Source organism: Thermobia domestica, chromosome 5 (assembly GCF_964235325.1).
Source record: "Thermobia domestica chromosome 5, izTheDome1.hap1.1, whole genome shotgun sequence".
Classification (NCBI taxonomy): Eukaryota; Metazoa; Arthropoda; class Insecta; order Zygentoma; family Lepismatidae; genus Thermobia; species Thermobia domestica.
In genome coordinates, this window is record NC_137458.1 from 175,289,141 (window position 1) to 175,311,647 (window position 22,507).

Consider the following 22,507-nt stretch of genomic DNA (forward strand, 5'->3'; position numbering starts at 1 on the left):
AGGACAAAACGGCTGTCATTCCTGGATTCAGCGCACCCCAACACATACAAATCAGTTAACTAAACCGAAACAGCTTAGCATTGTTTTATTTTTGCAGACCTGTGTAATTCTTGAACGAAAGCAATTTTTAATATTTTTTAATAGATAGCTAGAGCGATTATTTCGGCCGAGTTCGTTAATGGAGTCAATCCGTTAACATCTTCACGGTGACTATAAATATCTCATCTCCCACAATTGGATAATGTAAGTTTCACGTCATTCACTTTACTTTTTTTTTTTTTTTTTTTTTTTTTTTTTTTTTTTACCGTCACTTTACACAATAAAACTCATAGGTTTTACTATCTATAGCTCTACGACTAATTGCTCTCCATCACCCTTCTGTGCTTACAGTAAGGTGAATTAGAAAGTAAGTTTAAACTTGGTGAGATTTACATTTTTGAATGAAATCATTGATAATGCAATCCCACTTCTTGTTAAAATTACCTTCATCCAAATGTTCAAGTTCACTAAATCAATCGATTTTCGTATTTGGAGCGACCAAAGATGAGATAAGGAGCGGTTTTTGCAAGGATTTTTTTCTCGGATAAACACATTGGCATTGTAAGATTATTCATATCGTTTAGTTACGTTACAACTGCTTTCGAATTCTTTGTTCTGATTATCCGTCTCACATAAAAATATAATCTTGCTTTAAAAATTATGGAATTTACCTTTGTAAATTTCTTACATAGAACGTTAAATAATTTTTCCATCTTTATTTTATCCTTGGTGACATACGACAAACACAAGGGCCTCACAAATCCACGAGCGTGCACATCATTCAAAGTAAAATAATGGACATAAGCATGGATTCCTTTAATAATATCCGTCTGCAGAAGTTGGGCATCATCACAGATCGTAAACTGGCCACTGAAAGATAGAGCACAGAACAAAAATATCTCGTGTTTTCATCTGATTTTATCTTGAAATTCACTGAAAGTGGTATCTGATAAATTTAACTAGTCTTTTATCACTTATTATATGGATTTTATTGTTTAAATACGTACACTCAGAAATAAAAGAAACAAACTTAAACAACGTTAATTGAAAAGCACACTACTCAATATATCCGCTTCTTCTGTTTTTTTTTTTGAACCTACATCATAATCTATTCTTCCGGGTAGGTTACTAGAGTACGTTACCCTACTGAACAGTAACTCAACCAAAAACAACAGATGTTAACTTTAATTAACAGTTTGGTTACTTCAACACTCTCCCATGTTAATTAAGAGTTTTAATTAAAGACACACACATATATATAAAGACATTCAGACAGAAGAAATCTAGCAGTTTTTTTTTTTTTTTTTTATACTAATCCCATTTTACTAATCAAAATTTGCAACCGAATCTTTGTTAGTGGTTTCGTCATAATGTCCGCTACCTGTTCCTGTGTACCAATTTGCTGTACTGCTAGTTTCCCTTCAACAACCTTTTCTCTAATGAAAAAGTTCTTAACATCTATATGCTTCGTTCTTCGATGGAATTCCGGGTTTTCTGCCAATTTTACAGCTGCACTATTGTCCACCTGAACAATTGGAATATGTTGTAATTTAGTAATTCCTCGAATGAGCCTGCTTAACCAAATAGCCTCCTTAGCTGCTTCACTAGCCGCTATAATTTCTGCCTCTGTGGTGGAAGTAGCAACCACTCCTTGCCTCTGACTAAGCCATGAAATGGCACCTCCTGCATGAGTCACCACCACACCTGAAGTTGACCTTCCCGTTTTGCTGCATCCACCAAAATCTGCGTCGCTGAAGCATTCCAAAACTCCTTTGTTCGCATTTGGAGAGTAAAGAATACCGAGCGTAATGGTTCCAGCCAAATAACGGAAAACCCTTTTCACTTTCAAAACATCATCTTGAGATGGATTTTCTAATGATCTCGACAGCACTCCTACACTGAACGCCAAATCTGGTCTTGTACCAACCATTAGGTACATCAGAGCTCCTACTGCTTGTCGATAAGGAAATTTATTTTCTTGAACATCTTGTGCCTCTTGTTTTGGCAAATCAGATGTCTTGAGCATTGGTGTTGAGACTGCTTTACACTCTTCGAACCTAAATCTTTTAAGGATTTTCCTTGCAAACGCCTGCTGACATACTTTGATAGAACCATCACTCCAGCGTTCTATTTCAAGTCCAAGGAAGTAAGATGCTGATTTCACAGAAACTTTGAATTCAGATTTTAGTTTCTCAATAAAACTATCTGAATCGCTCTTGTCTGTTGCCACGACAAGTCCATCATCAACATAGAGTGCAACTATAAGCTTCTTACCATTACTGTTTCTAATATATAAGCACGGATCTGCTTCACTCACTACAAACCCTAGACTTAACAAAAACCCACCGAATCTTTTATTCCAAGACCTTGGAGCTTGTTTCAGTCCGTATAGGCTCCGCTTGAGCTTGCACACACGATTGCTACCATCATTATAACCTTTCGGCTGTTGCATGTACACTTCTTCCTCAAGTTTTCCGTAAAGAAAAGCAGTCGACACATCGAACTGTGTCAAAAACATGTTTTCGCTTGCAGCAACACTTAACAATGTTCGTATTGTAGCTAACCTTGCAACCGGACTAAAGGTTTGATTGTAATCAACACCCTGACGTTGGTTAAAACCTTTTGCTACTAGCCTTGCCTTGTATTTTTCAATAGTACCGTCCGAATTTGTTTTTATCCGATACACCCACTTACAAGGGATAGCCTTAGTATTTTCAGGCAATTCAGTTAATTTCCACGTCTCGTTCTCTTTTAACGAAGCGATTTCACTTTGCATTGCCTTTTTCCATTCTGCACTCTGTTTGCTACTTACTGCTTCCTCATATGTTTCTGGCGTATTTATTTCACTGACAAAATCTTCTGCTTGCATGACAAAATCATCAAAGCGTTCTGGTCGTTTTAGCTTGGAACGGTCTCTAAGGCGTGGGCCATTAACAAATTCTCCTTCTTGTTCTGCATCTGTCTCTTCTTCATCCTGGAAGTCTTCATTGCGCTCTGTATTATACTCCTGATTCTCTCCCTCTTCCTTTGATCCTTCGGAATTCTTTCCCTGGTTGTTGTGATGACTTGTTTTCTCAGACTTTTCATCTAGAAGCGGGACTTGCACGTATTCTTCACATCCACTTGGTTTCTCTTGAAATGTTACATCTCTGGATATAATCAGTCTGTTTTCTTCCTTGACCCAAATTCTATAACTTTCATCACCATTGAATCCGACGAGATACCCTTTGATTGCTTTTCTGTCCATTTTCCTTCGCTTTTCCTTTGGAACATGGGCATAACATACTGAACCTACAATGCGTAAGTGCTTTATTCTTGGCTTTTTACCCATCCATACTTCATAAGGACTTACACCTTCTACCGAAGATTTCCCGGTTCGATTCAGGACATGAATAGCTGTACTAACTAATTCCGCCCAAATTGCTGCAGGAAAATTTGCTTCTGGGTTTGAATACTTAAATGTTCTGCCCATTTCCACTACTGTACGCATTTCCCTTTCGCTTTCACCATTTTGTTCAGGCGTATAAGGGGCTGTCAATCTTTGAACAATTCCACTTGCTCTAAGAATTGCTCGAACTTCTTCGTTGTCAAATTCACCACCATTATCACTCAGTAATTCCTGAACAGTGTGCCCTAGTGTTTTTACATGTGCTAACATGTCTTTCAAAACATTCTTTACCTCCGACTTCTGCTTAACAACATAACCATAACGAAACTTCGTGTAGCTATCCTTAAACAACACTAAGTACCGTTTCTTTTGAAATGATTCATCAAATGGTCCACAAACATCGGCTGAAATTAACTCACCAGGTTTTGATGCTGGCTTTCTATTACCAAACGGCAACCGATGAGCTTTACCGTAAATACAAGGCTCACAGAGTTCTTTACCTGACTGAACAGTAATACCTAACCTATCTTTCATCATTACTTTGATATGACGTTTGTCCTGATGACCCCACCTTTCATGATAGAGCTGAAGCAATGAACTGTCTGCGACAGCAATGTTTGTATCACTTGTTGGTTTAACTGGTTTAATACATGCTTTGTATAATGTACCTCTAACTTCACGAAAGCCTTGAATCACCATTTCATTATTAATTACAAGAGAGCACTCTGTAGCGGATGACCTAAATTCGCTTTTGGTATTTCTGTCCTGAGCAGCTAACACTGAGAACAAGTTTGTTCGTATATTGGGAACGTACCACACATCTTTTAATGTTATTTCCTTACTCTTCCCATTTACAGTTGACAAAACTTGAATAGACCCTTTTCCCACTGCCATCAATGTTTCCTTACCTGCTGCCTTAATACTACACTGATTACCGGTATCAAACATTTCAAAGTCGGTAAAGAAACAGGGACTATTTGTAACATGCCTAGTAGCGCCGTTGTCTACCCACCACGATGTTGAATCCGTTTGAGTTACGTAGGCCTCTTCATACACTGACATTAGTGCTGTATTCACTTCACTAGAACTTCCTTGCACTTCACTTCCAGTCATACTCTTGTTTTTGGCCGGTCTTCCATTTGCGATCCACTTTTTGCATGATTTTACCCAATGGCCTTTTTGTTTACAAAAATTACACACATCACTTTTCTTCGGTTTTCTTGGTTCTTTCTTACCACTCTGTTCATTTGATTTAAATAATAGCGCCTGTTGAGTTCCCTTTGCACTGTCTAAATTCTTTGTAAAATTTCTCTCGAACATACACAACTGCACTGTTAATTCATCAAATGTTTTTTGAACATCTTTAGTGAGAAGCATCCAACTGGACTGAAATGTTTCAAATGTACCGGGTAGTATATGCAAAGTTTTACATACCAATAAAAGTTCCGGTAACGTATGTTCACCTTTCAACTTAAGTCCACTGTTCAATTCATTCCACAAACTTTTCAATTTCGCTACATGTGTAGACACATCTTCACCGTGAGTCCAATGGAACGCAAAAAAGTCTGTGCAGATCTTGAATAACTGGTCCTTTGAAGTTGCTTCAAACTGTTGCTTTAATGCTTCCCATGCATCATGGGCCGTCTCCTTGTCCATGATTTTCTGATACACCGAATCAGTAATCGTGCTTGTAATAACTGTTTTCGCGTAACTATTTGCTTTACGGTATAACTCATATTGTTCCTTGTACTTCTTTATCTCAGACTCTAAGGCACTTTCTCCGAGAGGTTCTGGTTTCACTAACTTTCCATCAATGGCATCCAGCGTTCCTTCGTGGTAGTCTAGAAGATCTCGAATTTTTCTCTTCCACGTGGGCCAGTCTTCTACACCAGACAGGGGTTTGATGTTTCTAGTTAAGTCCATCTTGCGTACTGTTTGCAGCCTTTGCTATGTTAGCCACCAAACAGATACCTCTATGCACTTACTAATCTAACGTGTGCTTTTCAGACTTCGTTTAACTTCTAGTTCTTAATAAACTACTGAAGTATTACGCTTCTGAGTTGCTCTTTGTACGTACAAACAAAACTGCTACCACATGCGCTTTTTAACACGTGGCTGGGTTCCATAACCTGATAAATTTAACTAGTCTTTTATCACTTATTATATGGATTTTATTGTTTAAATACGTACACTCAGAAATAAAAGAAACAAACTTAAACAACGTTAATTGAAAAGCACACTACTCAATATATCCGCTTCTTCTGTTTTTTTTTTGAACCTACATCATAATCTATTCTTCCGGGTAGGTTACTAGAGTACGTTACCCTACTGAACAGTAACTCAACCAAAAACAACAGATGTTAACTTTAATTAACAGTTTGGTTACTTCAACAGTATCAAATCGTCTTTTATAAAATAACACAAAACAAAAATACAAACACCATATACAAACAAGTCTTACCTTCATGGTTTTCCTAACTAGAGTTCTCGCCTTTGGTGCAGGCGACGGGTTGAATTAAATTCCAAATCAAAATATGCAGATGTTTTTTTTTAAAAAATACTCCAAACACAGAAAATGTCGTTTACTCAACAAAAATGGAATGGAAATATCCTTAGCCTTCAGAACAGTTTTAGGGGCCGCGGTGGCTCAGTGGTAGAGCGTTCACCTCTGGTGCTAGGGGTCTCGGGTTCAAACCCTGCTCCCGCCAAGTGAACTTTGTGGTGGACAAACACCGTGTGCGTGGGTTTTCTCAGGGTTCTCCCGTTTCCTCCCACTTTCTTCATTCCACCATTTCATTTATTACTCATTATCACCGTCTCCTTTAGCCTCATCGGCATAACCGTGGGACGTAAAACTCAAAATTTCATTTCATTTTCTTTCATTCAGAACAGTTTGGATTCTTCGCGGAATGAAGACATATAAGTGACGAATGATTTCCAGCGAAGTATTTTACCGTTCCTACTACTATGTAGGAATCAGCTCCCTCAGTAAGGATGGAGACCATCTACTCCGAATCTCAGCTCCAGAATGACCACAATGTTCAATAATGTTGAGGTGTGGGGATTGGGCGAGCCAGGAGAGGCGGTGTAGTTAATCTCAGTGTTCATAAAGTCATGTCTCAACAGATCTAGTAGAGTTAACTGGCGCACTGTCATCTTAAAGTATAGCATCACTAGCCGAAAATAACATCTAGATCATAGAATGCAACTGTCAACAAAAGTCCACAATGCAGCTGACAGAATCAGAGCCGTCGTCATATTTCACGGAAGGGAAGAGACAGTTCAGAGCACTGTTTCTTTCAGAAAAATCTTTCTGGAGGAAGATTTTTCTTTCTTTCTTTTCTTTTTTTCGGATACGTGAGGGAGTGATCAGTATAGAGATTGAGATTTTCCTCACCAGAAGAAAAAAGTTACACTTCTTGCATTTTATATCTTGTATATAAGTTATACTAAAGCCAGGTTTTTGCTAACTTGACTTTAGCTCCATCTCGGAAACAAAATCCTAAATACGCCACTAATGTTATTCATTTAAAATAATGAAGCTGACAGGGAAGTTTTGTTCTAGGCTGTAGTGTAAGCAAAATTTCGCTCTTAATTTTTATTCCCCTCCATCTCTCTTGTGACATTTAAGCATAGCTACTGAAAGTTACTTGTCAACTTCAATACTAATTACGAACTATATAACAGGATAAGACAAAACAAGTACGTTAGTATAGCATCATTAAACATGGAGTAATAATATTTTTGTTCTTTTATTAATCTTCTAACTTTGCATTTTTACAAGCATCAGGGAAATAGAAACAGAATTTTGTTTCTCTTCATGAAACCATCCTCTGGCACCCCTTGACTTCACTCTCTCACCTCCCGTTAACCGCAAATTTGCCCACATAAACAATAGCTTGACGTTTTAAAAAAGAACTATGAAAGAAATAATCTCTCTTTTCCCTTTACCAAAGAAGAAACAAATAGTACCATCAATATTCTTAAGAATATAAAGAGGTTATAGTTCAACTTAATTATTAAATTTTCATAATAGTGGTATAATTTGTCAGAGTATTCCTCTGTAATTCATTAAAGCAGTGCTATTGGATAAAATTTATTATTTTATTTCTTACATACAGAGTATGATCGGTCTTTATAGAGTATGATCGGTCGATCTGACATTTATTGTATTGTATTATTTCAGGCCACCCTCTCAACCGTTACACTGTGTCTAAATCCTTTTTTTTTTTTTTTTTTTTTTTAATATATAAAATTTTATAAACTAAGGCGTAGTCACAAGAACCATCCAAACATTACTAAGCCTTGCGCACAAGGTTATTTTTGGTTCGGACGTAATCAACGTTACTTCATAATTACTTTAAGCAATGCCTATTACACACACGTTTTAGTAGTTCCGTGTGTAAAAGGTAAGGTCCCGTTAAAACCCCACGGATTTGTTTGTAGCTTGGGGAAACATTTCTTATAAACGTGACGCTGACTCCACGTCGCTTCGCAGCTCCAACCCAACACTCTCCAGTGCTCTTCAACGCTTATTCAGTGCTTGGAAAACATTACTCCTCCTTATGCGACGATAAGTTCAAATCTGTCGACTTAGTGATACTCCATATCCTCTTTGGGAAGATGTTGGACTCTGATATTATTTTAATTCTCACGTTGTGACTTACACTCAGTCGGGTAGACAGTATTTGTCAAGTTACGCTAGCACTAACGTGTGTCGCATTGTTATTGTAGACTAGGTAAAATGTCCATTGTTTGCACGGGGAGAATAGGTTTATGAGGAATATTTGAATTCCCTTCCTCCTTACAATATTTATTTCAAAGAAAGTGTAATGACAAAAATACATAAGATATTCTACTTTTGGCATAAATATTGGAACACCTTACTCCCCATAGAATTGATATGAATAAAAGAAATAAGTTTGAAGTGAGTACCATCTTCCAAAAGTCATTTCAAACGGGTCAGACGTTTTCCCCCACCCTGAAAACTATGAATTCGACACAAATCTCAGTCATTTTTGACATTTTAATATTTTTGATCTACCACAGCCCACCCTCTGCAGATGAGAATGAACGTGGACTTAAACAGCATTGACAGCATCGCTATCCATTTAAGCGAACTAATGATTTGACACTAATATCGGTCGATTCTTATCATTTTTATGTTTACTCCTCCCACTCTCCCTAGGGGTGCTACGGAGGTCTTGCCCCCAGTGGAAGCTGCACTTCGACCTAAATGGCATCAGGATTGCCACCGATTACCTTAGCGACACTGAAAACTAATGATTTGACACCAATATCGGTCGTTTTCGATATTTTTACATGTCCTCACTTCAACCCCACTACCCCCGGGTGTTAATGAGGTCTTAAATCGGAATTAAACGTCATCGAAAGTTTCACTATTTATCTAAGCGACTCTGAAAACTATGGATTCGACATTAATATCGGTCGATTTCGACCATTTTTATGTCTTCCCTTTTCCTCCCCCTAGGAGTGTTATGGGGGTCTTGCCCCAACTGGGAGATGACCTTGGACTTAAAGACACCAAAACTGTTACCAATTAATTCAGAAATCCCGCAAACTACGGATTCGCCACTAATATCGGTCATTTTCAATTACTTTTACATGCTACAGTTCCACGTGCCTAAGAAAGACAGAAAATTCAGAGGAAAGTAAACCGAACTTTTCAACGAGAATCGTATTTAGAATTACCAAATTATGAAGCTCGAAAGCATTCATTTCTTTAATAATACAAGAAAAGACCAGCTTTATTATTTTATATCATTTGTTAGCTAGATATATTTTCTCGTATTAGCATACTTTATAACCATTTGATGATGAATAATATAATGTGGTAAATCCAACACAATCATGAAAAACAAACAACATTTTCGCCAATACAGCCAGGAGCAGAGAGGAAGGAATACAAGGGCAAGACACAGCTTATTTTATAGCTTACAAGGCAAATGCATAAAGCCATAACCAAAGCAATACGCAACACCTATTTCGCAGTATCTTGTAAAGCTCTTACATTTGAACGAGTGCAATGTTGCCAAATGTACTCTCTGATGGAAAATATCTCTTTCTTCGCCTGTACATATTGAAATCTATGTGCGAATCTTAAAAGTAATAGTGAAATTTGTAACATTAAAAAAAAAATTATGTCGAAAGTGCTATAATACGAGGACTACTTTTTTTTTCAACTTCCGTAAAAGCCACTAGAGGAGAACTACGTGAGATGATGAAACGGGTAAAGACATTCATGTCTTATCCCCGTTTTGCAATTTCACGTGATTCTCCTCTGGTGGGTTAACAAAAGTTGAATATATAGATATCCCTAGTTTTAAAATGAAATCCGAATTATTGTAACTCAGGTTTGCTTCTGATTCGTATTCCATGTTCGGTTTGAAACAAGGTTGACAAAAATCAGTTTTTAAAAAAAGTTTTCAGGTTTTGTGGTTTAAATAAATTTGCTTTATTTACTCGTATTTACATTATATATGGACAGAAGTAAGCTTGTTTGAACTTAACATTCTTGTGCACCAGCGGGAATGTGAAAGACAGGATCTCACTTTAAAGTAGGATCCGAAACTCGATTCGGTTTCCACCCAAGATAAACTGTCCTCTACCTGGACTCGAATCCAGAATCCCTTGATTACAAAGGCGATGAGTCTACCGACTCACCCACGGAGGATACCTGATAGAAATACGTTGTACTGATCTTCCATACTTATGAATATTTTAAGAATCACTTTAGAAAGGCAAAATGAAACACAACTGCACAAGCGAAATCAGTGTACAGAGTTATTAAAATAAATGAACAATTTCAGAACTACAGAGTACAGAAGCCCTAGCTTAGTTCTCTGAGTCAGAAATACAGTGATTTAATTTAAATTGTATATCAACAAAAGAAGTGAATAAAGAAATGAATCATTTGACTTCACTTTGGCTCTAAGCCATTTCTACATTGCATATGCAGGTACTACTGAATTCAATAAATCACTTAAATTCACGTTCCCGGTATTTGTAATGAATGAGAAAGGTCTTAATTTGAACTAATTTAAAAATTTAGTATGTAAATGTCACTCAAGGAAATTAAAACTAGAAATATATTAAGGCTTTCATTTTGATTTACGCAATGTATATCATATAAAAAATATATTTTTTACATACCTTGCGATTACTTATTTAATTTCCCCGTATGTTTCGTTTCTTATGCTGAAAACATCTTCTGAGGGAGAATTCATTGAAGAAAATTGAGTTATTGAATCACATATTTGCCCATTTTATCATCATTTATATATATGATGCATAATCTTTTTCGTATGTGCTGCAAAATCCTTACACACTTAATTACAAACTGTTATAAAATATAACACAAAGGGTGAGAGAGTGAATGACGACAGACTCAAATCCGGAATAACCGGCATCCCATGCCGATATGTTACCCACTACGTCACCCAGTCCACTTCCCAGAACAGCCTTACACTTTCTTGCTCATGAAGTCGGTGCTTTCCACTCAGACCAACATGTGGACACTCGAGTCCCGATTCAGTCGTTCACTTTTTTACTCTTTGTGTTATTGAATTCGCATTAACAGAGGATCTGGTGTGTAAACATAAGTTTAAATCCACAAATTAAATACAACTTTCTTACAAGGCTGTCTATAATCTTTATTATAAATTAACTAGAAATAAAAGGAGAAAGATATAGAAAAAGAGAGGATCAGAATGATAAATATGAAGGAAGATAAAAGGAGAAAAATATAGAAAGACTATGGGAACAGCTGAAAGAGAATAGTTATAGTGAAATGGGCAAGAAAAAGAGCAGGAAGAGAAGGAAGAAAAGTGAGAAAGAAGAAGACAAGAAAAAAAGATGGCATGGTATTGAAAGTGCAGGGGTAATATCAGAGAACATAGAAGAATTTTAAGAGAGAAGGTATTAAGATGTACAGGAAAGGAGGAATGAAGATAATAGATATCATAAAGAAAAAGAAGATGAGAACGTCAGCGGAATTATGTAGAAAAGGAGTGATAAATGAAGTACCGTGTGGGAGGTGTGATAAGGTATATGTAAGGAAAACCAAGAAGAGAATGCAAGAACGTTTAAAACAACATAAAGATGATGTAAGATTGAAGAGAGACACTAATGCCATTTACAAGCACGTCGATGAAACAGGCCACGAAGTAAACTGGGAAGGAGCGAAAATATTGGAATATGAAGGGAGACAACTGGTTAGAAAGTGGAAAGAAGCAAAGAGGATAAAAGAAGTTTACGATAAAGCTATGAACTAGAATAGTGGTTTGAATATTAATGAAGAGTGGGAGTACATTTTGAAAAGAGAAGAAAGGTAGAAAATAAGGACAATATAGGGTTAAATTTATTTATGTCTTTTCAATATCCAGGTAGTTAATTAGTATTCAATATTCAGGTAGACAATTTCAATATTTAGGTAGTTAATTAGTATTTATTTTAGTTAATGTATGTTAAAAGAAATATAAAGATTTGTTAACAATGTATTATGTCTGTTAAGAATTTAAAATTGTCACAACAATGGACATATATATTGAATTTTAATGAAAAGTGATTCCTGATTGGTAGAGATAACAAATGATGTAATGTTATTTATGATTTCAGTTGGAATAGTAGTCTGAAGAAGGAAGTGATATACTTCCGAAACTGCAACATTTCTAGTTAATTTATAATAAAGATTATAGACAGCCTTGTAAGAAAGTTGTATTTAGTTTGTGTTTAAGATGGACACAAGGCCTTTTTATCATAATATCCAAGTTTAAATCTGCTGTTTCCTCATTTCATTAATATATATGTTATAAAATATATTTACTTATTTACAAGCCTATACACAAAAATATAGTAATTGTCACTAACTGAAATATAGTGATTCTTCCTTTACGCCACTATGAGTCGTAGTAGCCATTCAGTTAGTGACAAGGCCTAAAAATAATAAGTAAATATATTTTATAACAATTTGTAATAAATGTGTAAGAATATTGCTACGCATACGTAGAAGAAGATCCATTACATATACGGATGAAGATAAATCAGGCAAGCATGTGATTCAATTACTCGATTTTCTTCAATAGATTCTTCCTCAAAAGATATTACAGAATACAAAACGAAATATATATACGGCGAAATTAAAAAGTAAACGCAAGTATGAACAAACAATCAAATAAACTGACAAACAAAAAACCCTTTTATTTTCTATGACAAAACTAAAAAGTCCAACTGATATGATATGGAGGCATTCGATACATTTTGTCAACTTTTATCACAAGGTATATTTTATCAATATATTTTTGGCTTCTCTATGAAACAACAGGCATCCGGGTAAGCATAGACGAGATACAATTTGGTTTCTTTACGCTCAACGCTCTTATGTAACATCGAAGTTATAAAAGATGGGACTTACAGCCTAAAGTGGCATCCAAACCTCTACTAGGTTTGCACTTGAAATTTTGTGACCCCATCAAAAATCGAACCTGGAACCCCTTGATTACAAGGAGAAAATTAGATACAAGATACAATTAACGCTGATGGTTTAAGATACGGAAAACGTCACCTTGAAGTTCACACGATTTGCTTTTAAATTTAGTTTCTTGGTTTAAACTAGCCAACCCTGGTTTGAAACACAAACGTGTGCATCGAAAGCGTGAGCACTGTGATCGTAAGAGTATTTTATACGACGAATTAAACACTGGCACAAAGTGATAATTAATAACCTGAACTTAGAAAACTAGAAAAAGTTGCAAAGTAGTTACCATACATTTTATTTTCACTACTCAATGTAAGAAACTGTAAAATGTTTGAAACTACTTACCTTGGATTTGCCTGATAATCAACAGACATAATTTTCATAATAAATGCATTGATATCTGTGTCTCCCACAGTTCGTGCGTTTGGAGGTATTGTAAAAATAGGCACTGGGCCTTTCACTTCCGAAAACTCGGCAAAAATTATGTAATCACTTTCTTCACATGGGCAAGGTTCCTATAAAAAAATAACAGAAAGTGAGTAATTTGTTGTATTTCTAATAATATTGAAGCAAGCTCTATCTTTTTCAAAAACTATGATTAAATTTGAAAGCAGGGGCGGCTCTATAATGTAATCACAAAGTAAGGTGCTTTCCTAATTAAAACTAATAAAAATATAAGACCCATTTATGGATATTTAATCCTGTACACAAATGAGGAACGACCGATAGGTCGTACCTGATTTATCACCATGGATTTTCTTCTTCATGGAGCTATTTAAAGGATATGGTCTGTCACAATATAAAAGAATCGCGATTATTTTTTTAAGATCATTTGCAACAATCCACTTCGTTTCTTTATTATATGCATTTCAATCGAAGTGAAATGATATAAACCCAGGTTGATTCAAGTGTTCAAAAATTAATATTAAACGATTCAACTCTAGCCTCAGGTTGTGTAGCGCTCTTTACAGCCGTTAGTCAAACAGTCGGAATTTAACTTCCAAAAAATGCAGAAGGAAAACAAAATCCCGTCGTTGAAAATCCGGTATTGCAGGGCGCAATTAGTAAAAATGCCTTGAAGATCATACAATTAAACTGAGCAAATAGTCTTATTCTAATCCACTAATTCTAAATTCCAGAAAACGATTTTCAGTATTTTAAAATTAAAAAAAAGCTAATAATTTCTATTAGAATACAATTTATTTAACAATTTTATAGCAATGAATATTTCTCAAATACAATATTGATACTATGACGTTAACAACAACAATAATTAATGCAAACACGAATGGTAAAATTACTTGAAAAGTTCTAATAACCAAGGTTAAATAAATCCAACATTCAGCTTACTTCAAAGTTTCATCAAATTTATCATACACCAATCGTCTTTATCAAAGTAAATCAAGATTTTACTCAAGACTTAATTTAATTTAATACTTTTAAATAGAGTACTGATCTTTCTGCTCTCAGTACGCAACCAATATTCTTTCCGATCAAATATACCGTAAATTACACAATTAACAATTCTCCCGAGCAAAGTTTCATTATTCTAATAATTAATTAGTTGGTCGGATCCGTTACCCACAGAATCTAATGGTCCTACTCGAGATGGCTTCGATTTTGAAGATTTAAGTTTGCCAAAATATATTTTAATAGCAAAGCGAGAATTAACCAGCAAAATTCTGAAGAAAAAATGATTAATAAAACCAACTAAAAAATTCTCGACAACCTACGTCAAATCCTATGGACAAATTCACTAACAAATTGAATTAGAAATCAAATCCAAACGAAACCAACAAACCAAAAAGAAAAAACAGGTACTCACCAAAGAAATTCACAGCTGGGCTAAATTAACAGCAACCCCTGCTCCACTCATCCAACCTCGGCTTAAACGGCATCAACCCAGATTTCAACCACAAATGTAAATTTCCAGGAAAAATCCTTCAAAAGGCAGAGTAATTTCAATCCAACTCCTATAATCGCCTTGAAATACTCCTGACTCGGTGGAAAAATGAACGAGTGAAAATAATATTTGAAAATAATACGCTTAAACCGGCCGTTGACAACGAAATTTCAGTACTCCATTACCCATTTCTTCAATTAGATCTTTACTGTATCAATCCAATGCTTCAACTCGAGGAAGCAACCGCTAGCCGACAGCCACGAAAACAACAGGCACTACATAATACGTCACGCGGCCCGTGGCTGCGAACTCAGAGCAGAAGACCTTGACTTTTTCGCTCGTTGCTTTTAGAACGCAAAAGTAGAAAAAAAAAAAAAAACAGGTATCCAATACAATACAACAGGTATTTTTTAAAATACAGGTATCCAATACAATACAATAAGCCAAACATTTTTCATTCTTTTCTTTTCTTGTTACTTTTCTTTCTTTTTAATAATGTCCCTTTTTTTTCTCAACACGCTTTTTCATAAATTTTCTTTTTATTAGTTTCTTTTCAAATTTTTGTTGTTCTTCACAAACCACTTGTCCTCTGGAAAATAACAGCATACACTGCTGGAAGAGAATTTCAGTGGCGATTCGGAAATTAATGTCACCTTCGCCACAGTTGGCCATATTATGAATACAAAATCGGAATTTGAAATATTATTAAAAACATACCCACTTCCCCTTTTAGGTGCGGATTTTTTCGAAACCGCTGCGACATGTGTCGACTTATTTTTAATAAAGAATTTATGAACAGAGTTACAACTTCCAAACCTGAGGGGCTACAGAGACATTCTATTTTTTCCGTACATTTCGAAGACAAATTCTCCTTCAGAATATTGTTTAATAAATGTGATATGATAAAAAAAAAAAAGTCGGCTCAAGAACTGTGCTAAGTTCAAAAATTAATTTAAAGTAGTTTAGCCGTTTGTCCGTGATAATGATAAAGATAGTCTGGATCTGAATGTGAAGGAAAAAGTTACACAAATTACCCCTTCACTTCTTAAATGCAAAATTTTCAGAAGGACTGGAATAAGGCTTCGCTTGTTTTTAATGGTAAACTTACACATCGATTTACATTTACCTGATTTCAGGGGCTTCCATGATTCTATTAATGTAACACCCCCATCCACAAGACTAACGAAACCGGAGTGGTTTAAATTTACTAGTACTGAAGGTTTCAATACTGATTTCCATATAGCAAAAACAGTAAACGATATTGAAAAGTGGTTATTTGCAATATATTCAGGTGTCCCAATAACAGGTTCCATATCCTCCACTAACCCTCTATTCAGAACGCAAATGGCAGAAATCAACTATGTCCGGTTTCAACATTCATCGTTATAAAACAAATACGCCAATAGCGAAAAGCGTTTTCTTAGCAATCTATTTTAGCGTCTTAAAAAAAAATATCATCAACACGCAAACACTATGGATACAGAAAATTAAAATTTACTAGTACTTTTGGTTAAAATAGTGATTTCCAGAAAGCAAAAACAGAAAATAATATTGAGAAGCTATTTTTTATTGGGGAATATATTCAGCGCCCAATAAATACGTTCATATCCTCCATTAACCTTCTATTCAAACCAGAGGTGGTAGAAATCAACCATTTCGGGTTTCAACGTTCACTGCGATAGAACAGAAACGGTAATAGCGAAAAGCTTTTCTTTTGTAATCGATTTAGCGTCTTAAGGTAACATACTATCACCATGCGAATACTACGAAAACCGAAAGCGGTTGAAATTTATTAGTACTTTCGGTTCCAATATTTATTTCCATAGAGCAAAAACGGCATATATTTAGAAAATATTTTAAACGTTGATCACTATAGAACAAGTGAGCTGCGTTTCACAGTGTAAAACTAAGACTTCCAAACTATGAAAATTCAATACTCAAACTTGAAGTTGTACATCATTACATCATTACCATACTTGTTCTATTGCAATAAGTGTTGAAATCGGAAATGGCTAATCTGAATCACTTTCGGTTTGAATAGAGGGTTAATGAGGAAAATGGAACCTATTTTTGGGACAATGAACCGATTGCAAAAAAGGCATCTATATATCTCTTACCGATTTTGCTCTGATAGATGTCGACAGACGGATGTACGGACAAAGTCGTTGTATACACGCATGCATAGCATAGTTTCGAAGTCTAAAAGTGGTAATAGATAGCGACAAGTGTTTTTTAGCAATTGATTCAGCTTCTCAAAAAGCATACCACCGCTACATGCAAAACTCTATCAAAACTGGAACTGGTTGGCATTTATTAATACTTTCGAGTTTCATATTTATTTACATAGACCACGGCAAGAGATACCTAAATGCAGTATTTTTGACAGTTTCAGCGTTTTAAAAATGAGGTTTGTCTCTACTTTTATCTGTCTGTTGAAACCACAAGTGTTGAAAATCCATTATTTTTTGGTTACAGCATTGATCACATAATGAATAAAACGGTAACAATTAGCGACAAGAAGTTCTTGATATGTACTTAATACCAAAAATATTTCATCTCTGATTTATTCCTTTACTGCAACTAGAAATAACATCCATTACTATCACTTCCGGTTTTAATGTTAATCGCCATAGAATATTGAGTATTGAATTTCCGTTGCTTGAAAGTCTATCGCAGTTTCACACTGTGAAATGAAACACGCTTGAAAATTGCACCCTAGAACATATTTCAGTAATTATTTATAGGACTATTTATACTGCTCAAATTCTTGTGAACGAAATAGTTACGTACAATCTGTTCCTTCCCTGAAACATCTGGTACCTCAGATATCGGTATCGATTGTGTAACTTTTTGTACGTCTGTATCATATGCATCGTAGGAGCATCCAAGAGCAACTGTATCCACATAAGCCGCAGACATCCTGATCAACACCTAGAATATGAAATAAAAATGTATATTAAAAATAAACAAATAATAATAATAATAATAATAATAATAATAATAATAATAATAATAATAATAATAATAATAATAATAATAATATTTAATTGCATATTTAAAGTGCTAAGAAAAGCCTTACCCAAGTATAGCAGTATATGGTAGTAACTAAATATATGTGGTAAATGAATGCATTTGTATCAAATATCAGTATGAAGTATAAAATTAAGTATTGCATATCGTACTAAGTACAATATCGTAGCATAAAAGCAGTCAAATACAGTAAAAAAAAAAAAAAAGCATTAAAATAGCTCTAACTGTCAGGTTTAGACGCATCTAATGCTAAAATATACGAGTAAATATAAATTATGTATAAAACAGAAGTGTGTACAAACTATTTGTTTAAGACGCTAGAACATAATACATAATTCATCACAGTGCTTATCTCTTTGATTGTTTTCATCTACTATTAAAAGTACTAAGTAAATTACTTATAAGTGAGTGCTTTGCACTATTTGTACACAACAGATTTGTTTTACTTATTCCGTAAATTGATACTCTGAATGAGATGTTCTTAGCTATGTACTGATTGTATAATTTGTTTTCAAGCACTGAGTCTGCAAATTATGTTCAAATATAAATAAATAAATTAATGATAATAGTAATAAAAATAATCTTTCCATACAATTATAATTCATGTAAATGCTAAATTCATACTTTGTTTTGTTCACTAGGTAGGCCACAATAAACACAGAAAACATGAAAGAAAACAAAATGTCATCGGTAATAGTTTATTTATGTGCCTTATTATTTGAGAGGTTATTGAAATTTCCATCTTGATTTTTCTTTTCTTACTTAATCTGACAGTAATTGCATGGTAATTATAAATGGTCAACTTCCATTCGCACGTAAAAGTCAACTTCCACAGACTGTTTACAATTTTTATAGATATCTTTAGGAAAGATGAGTCAGGAACAATTACAGCGGAAGTCAACAAAGTTAAGCAGAAGTCAGTTTGACAACCCAAATGTCTTTACACTGTTTCAGGTTGCATAATTGACAGGCACTTTCCTAGTTAGATATACGTAAGGGCATAAACCGCGCAAGGACAAAAATAGCTCATGCAAATACAACGTGAATAAAAATCATAGATGAACATTTTGCACTAAGCTCGCTTGCGCTGCAGCACACTTCTTTCAACTGGGCTCGAGATCACTTACCTCAATTGGGCTCCCACTCACTCGAGCTTGCACACACTTCCCTCAACCGGGCTCGAGCTTGCGATACTTCTGTGAACTGGGCTCGCGATAACTTCCCAAAACTGGACTCGCTCACATACGGGCTCGCACTCAATACTCTCGAGTGGGCTTGCGGCCACTAATCCTAAGTGAGCTCGCGTTCACTCTCGGACTCACGCTCACTAATCCTAAGTGGGCTCGCGTTCACTCGAACTCGCGCTCACTTCTCTCAACTGAGCTCGTACTCTCTTGGGCTCGCGCTCACTTCTGTCAGCCGGGCTCGAGGTCGCGATCATTTCCCCAAAGTGGGTATGCGATCACACGGGCTCGCACTCAATTCCCTCGAATGGGTCGCGTTCACTCGAACTCGCTTTCACTTCTCTCGACTGAGCTCGCGCTAGTGATCACTTCTCCTAACTGGACTCGCGCTCGCAATCACTTTCCCAAACTGGGCTCGCGATCGCACTTACTTCTCTTGATTGGCCTCACTCTCACTCGGACTCGCGCTCACTTATATAAATGAGGCTCGGGCTGTCGCTCAATTATTGAGCCCGAGCCCAGCTGAGCACGAGTGGGCTCACGAGCCCGAGCTCGTGAGTTTGGACACCTATGACAAAAATAGCGCATGTATGGCGCGCAATGCACATCCTTTCCCAAAGCAGACGTTGTACAATTCTCGATATCTCAATAAATAGTATTGCGTTTATACTTTTTTAAATTGTGTTCTCTTTATAGATCAAGTCATCGGTTCGGTTTTGTATATACATAGGGTATTGGTATACAACCTTTCGCTTCATATCTATTCCGTCCATCAAAACGAAACTTGGTACACTCATTTTTAACATGCGCTGTTTTTGTCCTTATATCTAGTTAACTAGGAAGATTGCCTGTCAGTTACGCAACCTGAAACACAGTAAAGACATTTGAGTTGTCTTACTTAAGGGACTTTTTTTGTAATTGTTTCTCGCTCATCTTTAGATGTCTATAAATATTTTAAACAGTCTGTGGCAATGGTTTTCAACCTAATTCATATCTTGACCCGTTCGTGTTAGTGCAAGCCCGAGTGACTACGAGCACAGTTAGGAGAGGTGAGTGCGCGCCCAAGTGACCGCGAGCGCGAGTGATTGTGAGAAATAGTCGGAAACGCGAGCCCAATTGAAAGAAGTAAGCTCGAGCGCTAGCGGGCCTAGTGCAAAATGTTCATCTATGGTTTTTGTCCATGCGCTGTTTTTGTCCACGCGGTATTTACATGCGCTATTTTTGTCCTTGCGCGGTTTTTGTTCATGCGTTATTTTTGTCCACGCGGTATTTGCATGCGCTGTTTTTGTCCTTGCGCGGTTTTTGTCCACGCGATATTTCTATGCGCTGTTTTTGTTCTTGCACGGATTTTTTATGCGCTGTTTTTGTCCACGCGGTATTTGCATGTGTAGTTTTTGTCCTTGCGCAGTTTTTGTCCATGCGCTGTTTCTGTACACGCTGTATTTGCATGCGCTGTTTTTGTTCATGCTCTCTTATTGTTCACGTGGTATTTGCATGCGCTGGTTTTGTCCTTGCGCGATTTTTTCCATGTGCTGTTTTTGTCCACGTTTTATTTACAAACGCGGTTTTCGCCCATGGCTGTTATTGTTTGCGCTGTTTTGACCTAGAACCCTTAGAACACCAGATCTATGTTTAGATGTGTAGCTTTATCGCTGTCAAACCACTGCAAGTACTACAGGAACTCGTATCACTGTAAAACCCACATAAGGTACTTGTAAACTCAATATATGAGCATTTATCTAATCTTAGGAAGCCTCTCACTCCTGTTTCCTCCTGTTTATTCATTTAGCCTTCTCATTCATTCAAGTTATCACCATCTTTTTAGCTTACACGACATATTCTTGCGACGTAAAACTGAAGAAAACATTTTAACCTAAAATAACCTCATCTACCTTATACCATATTACTCTACTTTATTTTCTACCTTATCGTAGAAGACGTTCGAACCTATTTTACTAATCTAATCTTGTCTAACCTAACCCTACTCTACTCTACTCTAGCCTAGCAGACGTTGGTGCGTTCATTGCATGAGAAATAGTATTCATGGTACATTAGTTAGCACGCATATTATCAATTTATATGCAATTATTTGAGCATGTGCGAGGAAAATAACAATGGCCTATGTTTAACAGAAGGGGTCCAGCTCTTTTCTGTAAAAAATGTTACAATTTTGGTAATTTCTGTTCACATTCGGTTGGTTTAGTTTATGCTATATTAGTGTAGGGGTCCTGCATAATTTTTCAAAAATGATACAATTTCACAAGTTTCTATTAATATTAGGTTAGTGCAGGTTAACTTGGGTTAGTTTATGTTAGATTTGGTTACGTTATGTTACGTCTAAGTACTTGAATAATTCATTTCTCCTGTAATTTTTTGGGGGGGATTAATTTAGTTTCCGGGGATGGGGGTCCGTTTTTTACGTGCTTCTGAACCCCTTGTACTAAACATACTCCGTGCAAAATGTCTTAAAAGTACGAAAAATGAAGCAAACTTTTTTCTCTATTTTCATGACACATTGTAAATTCAATTTTTATCTTTTATTTTCGCGTCACCTGTGGAGCCTTAGCCTAATAAACCACATCTTTCTTTGCGAAATTACATATTTTAAACGTAAATTACCAAAATGAATCCGTATTCTTAATCTGCACATTTGTATATTCACTTAATTTACCTTGCACTTAAATCTGCTCTCAACAATTCCGGCTAATCATGGAGTGTACTTTCAAATAAATGCGATAAGCAACGCATTTCAATAAGGTAAGCGAAATATCAAATAACTGCTTTATCTAAATTTAAAACCGCCAATTTCTTAATTTACGCTAAAATTTTATTTATGAAAACCAGTAAGGAAGTTCACGAAGTAAGTTTTCCTTTTGTTTACATCTTTGTTGTTATGATTCCGAACTTAACTTCTACGCAGTTCTCATTTAATAATCCAAAAGAAGGATGAACAATTCACAAAACTAAATTTATCCAGTCATTTTACAATTACGAGCATCAGAATTATGATACGCTAATACAAAAACAAATATCAGCTGTTCTTTCTTATCTTGTCTTGTCGTAGACCATTACCGGTGACATAGGTAGGGGTACCAGCTCGCTAGGCGTGTGTGCTACGAATGCAAAATATTCAAATGTGTACCTCTTACGGAGGATTTAGGATTCAGGAACAAAATTGAATAAAATACAGGACACAATTGGGAAGAAAGGACACAATCGGGAAAGAAGTTCAGACAGTGAAAGAGAGCTGCAAGCCAAGTTCAACAGGACAAAACGTTAGAGGAAAGTAGGAAGTATAAAATGAAAAAGAAAGAGTATAAAAAGGACGGGGATGTATGTACGTGTAAGTGTAATAGAAAGTGTAATGTGTAAGGTAGTGTAGGTATTTAGGAATTCCCACTTAACTCTCTTTCTCACACAGTATCGCCACACAGGAAGTACTCGCCGTAACGGCCACTGTCGTACTC

General features: G+C 35.9%; 1 protein-coding gene across 2 annotated transcripts in view; it reads right to left on the reverse strand.

The window, feature by feature from the left end:
- LOC145686290 (uncharacterized) overlaps nucleotides 1-22,133 on the reverse strand; it is a 72,498-nt gene extending 50,365 nt beyond the window's left edge. Inside the window, exons 1-4 of one of the 2 annotated variants that reach the window (XM_081759428.1) lie at nucleotides 21,712-22,133; nucleotides 17,617-17,757; nucleotides 13,269-13,438; nucleotides 711-909 (exon numbers count right to left, since the gene is read on the reverse strand). In XM_081759428.1, the coding sequence (XP_081615554.1) occupies nucleotides 711-909; nucleotides 13,269-13,438; nucleotides 17,617-17,745 (498 nt within the window). In that variant the 5' untranslated portion in view covers nucleotides 17,746-17,757; nucleotides 21,712-22,133. Of the gene's footprint in view, nucleotides 1-710; nucleotides 910-4,439; nucleotides 5,709-13,268; nucleotides 13,439-17,616; nucleotides 17,758-21,711 lie in introns of those variants that run through there. The other variant, XM_081759427.1, reaches the window with a different exon arrangement.
- Between the last annotated feature and the right edge of the window lie 374 nt (nucleotides 22,134-22,507).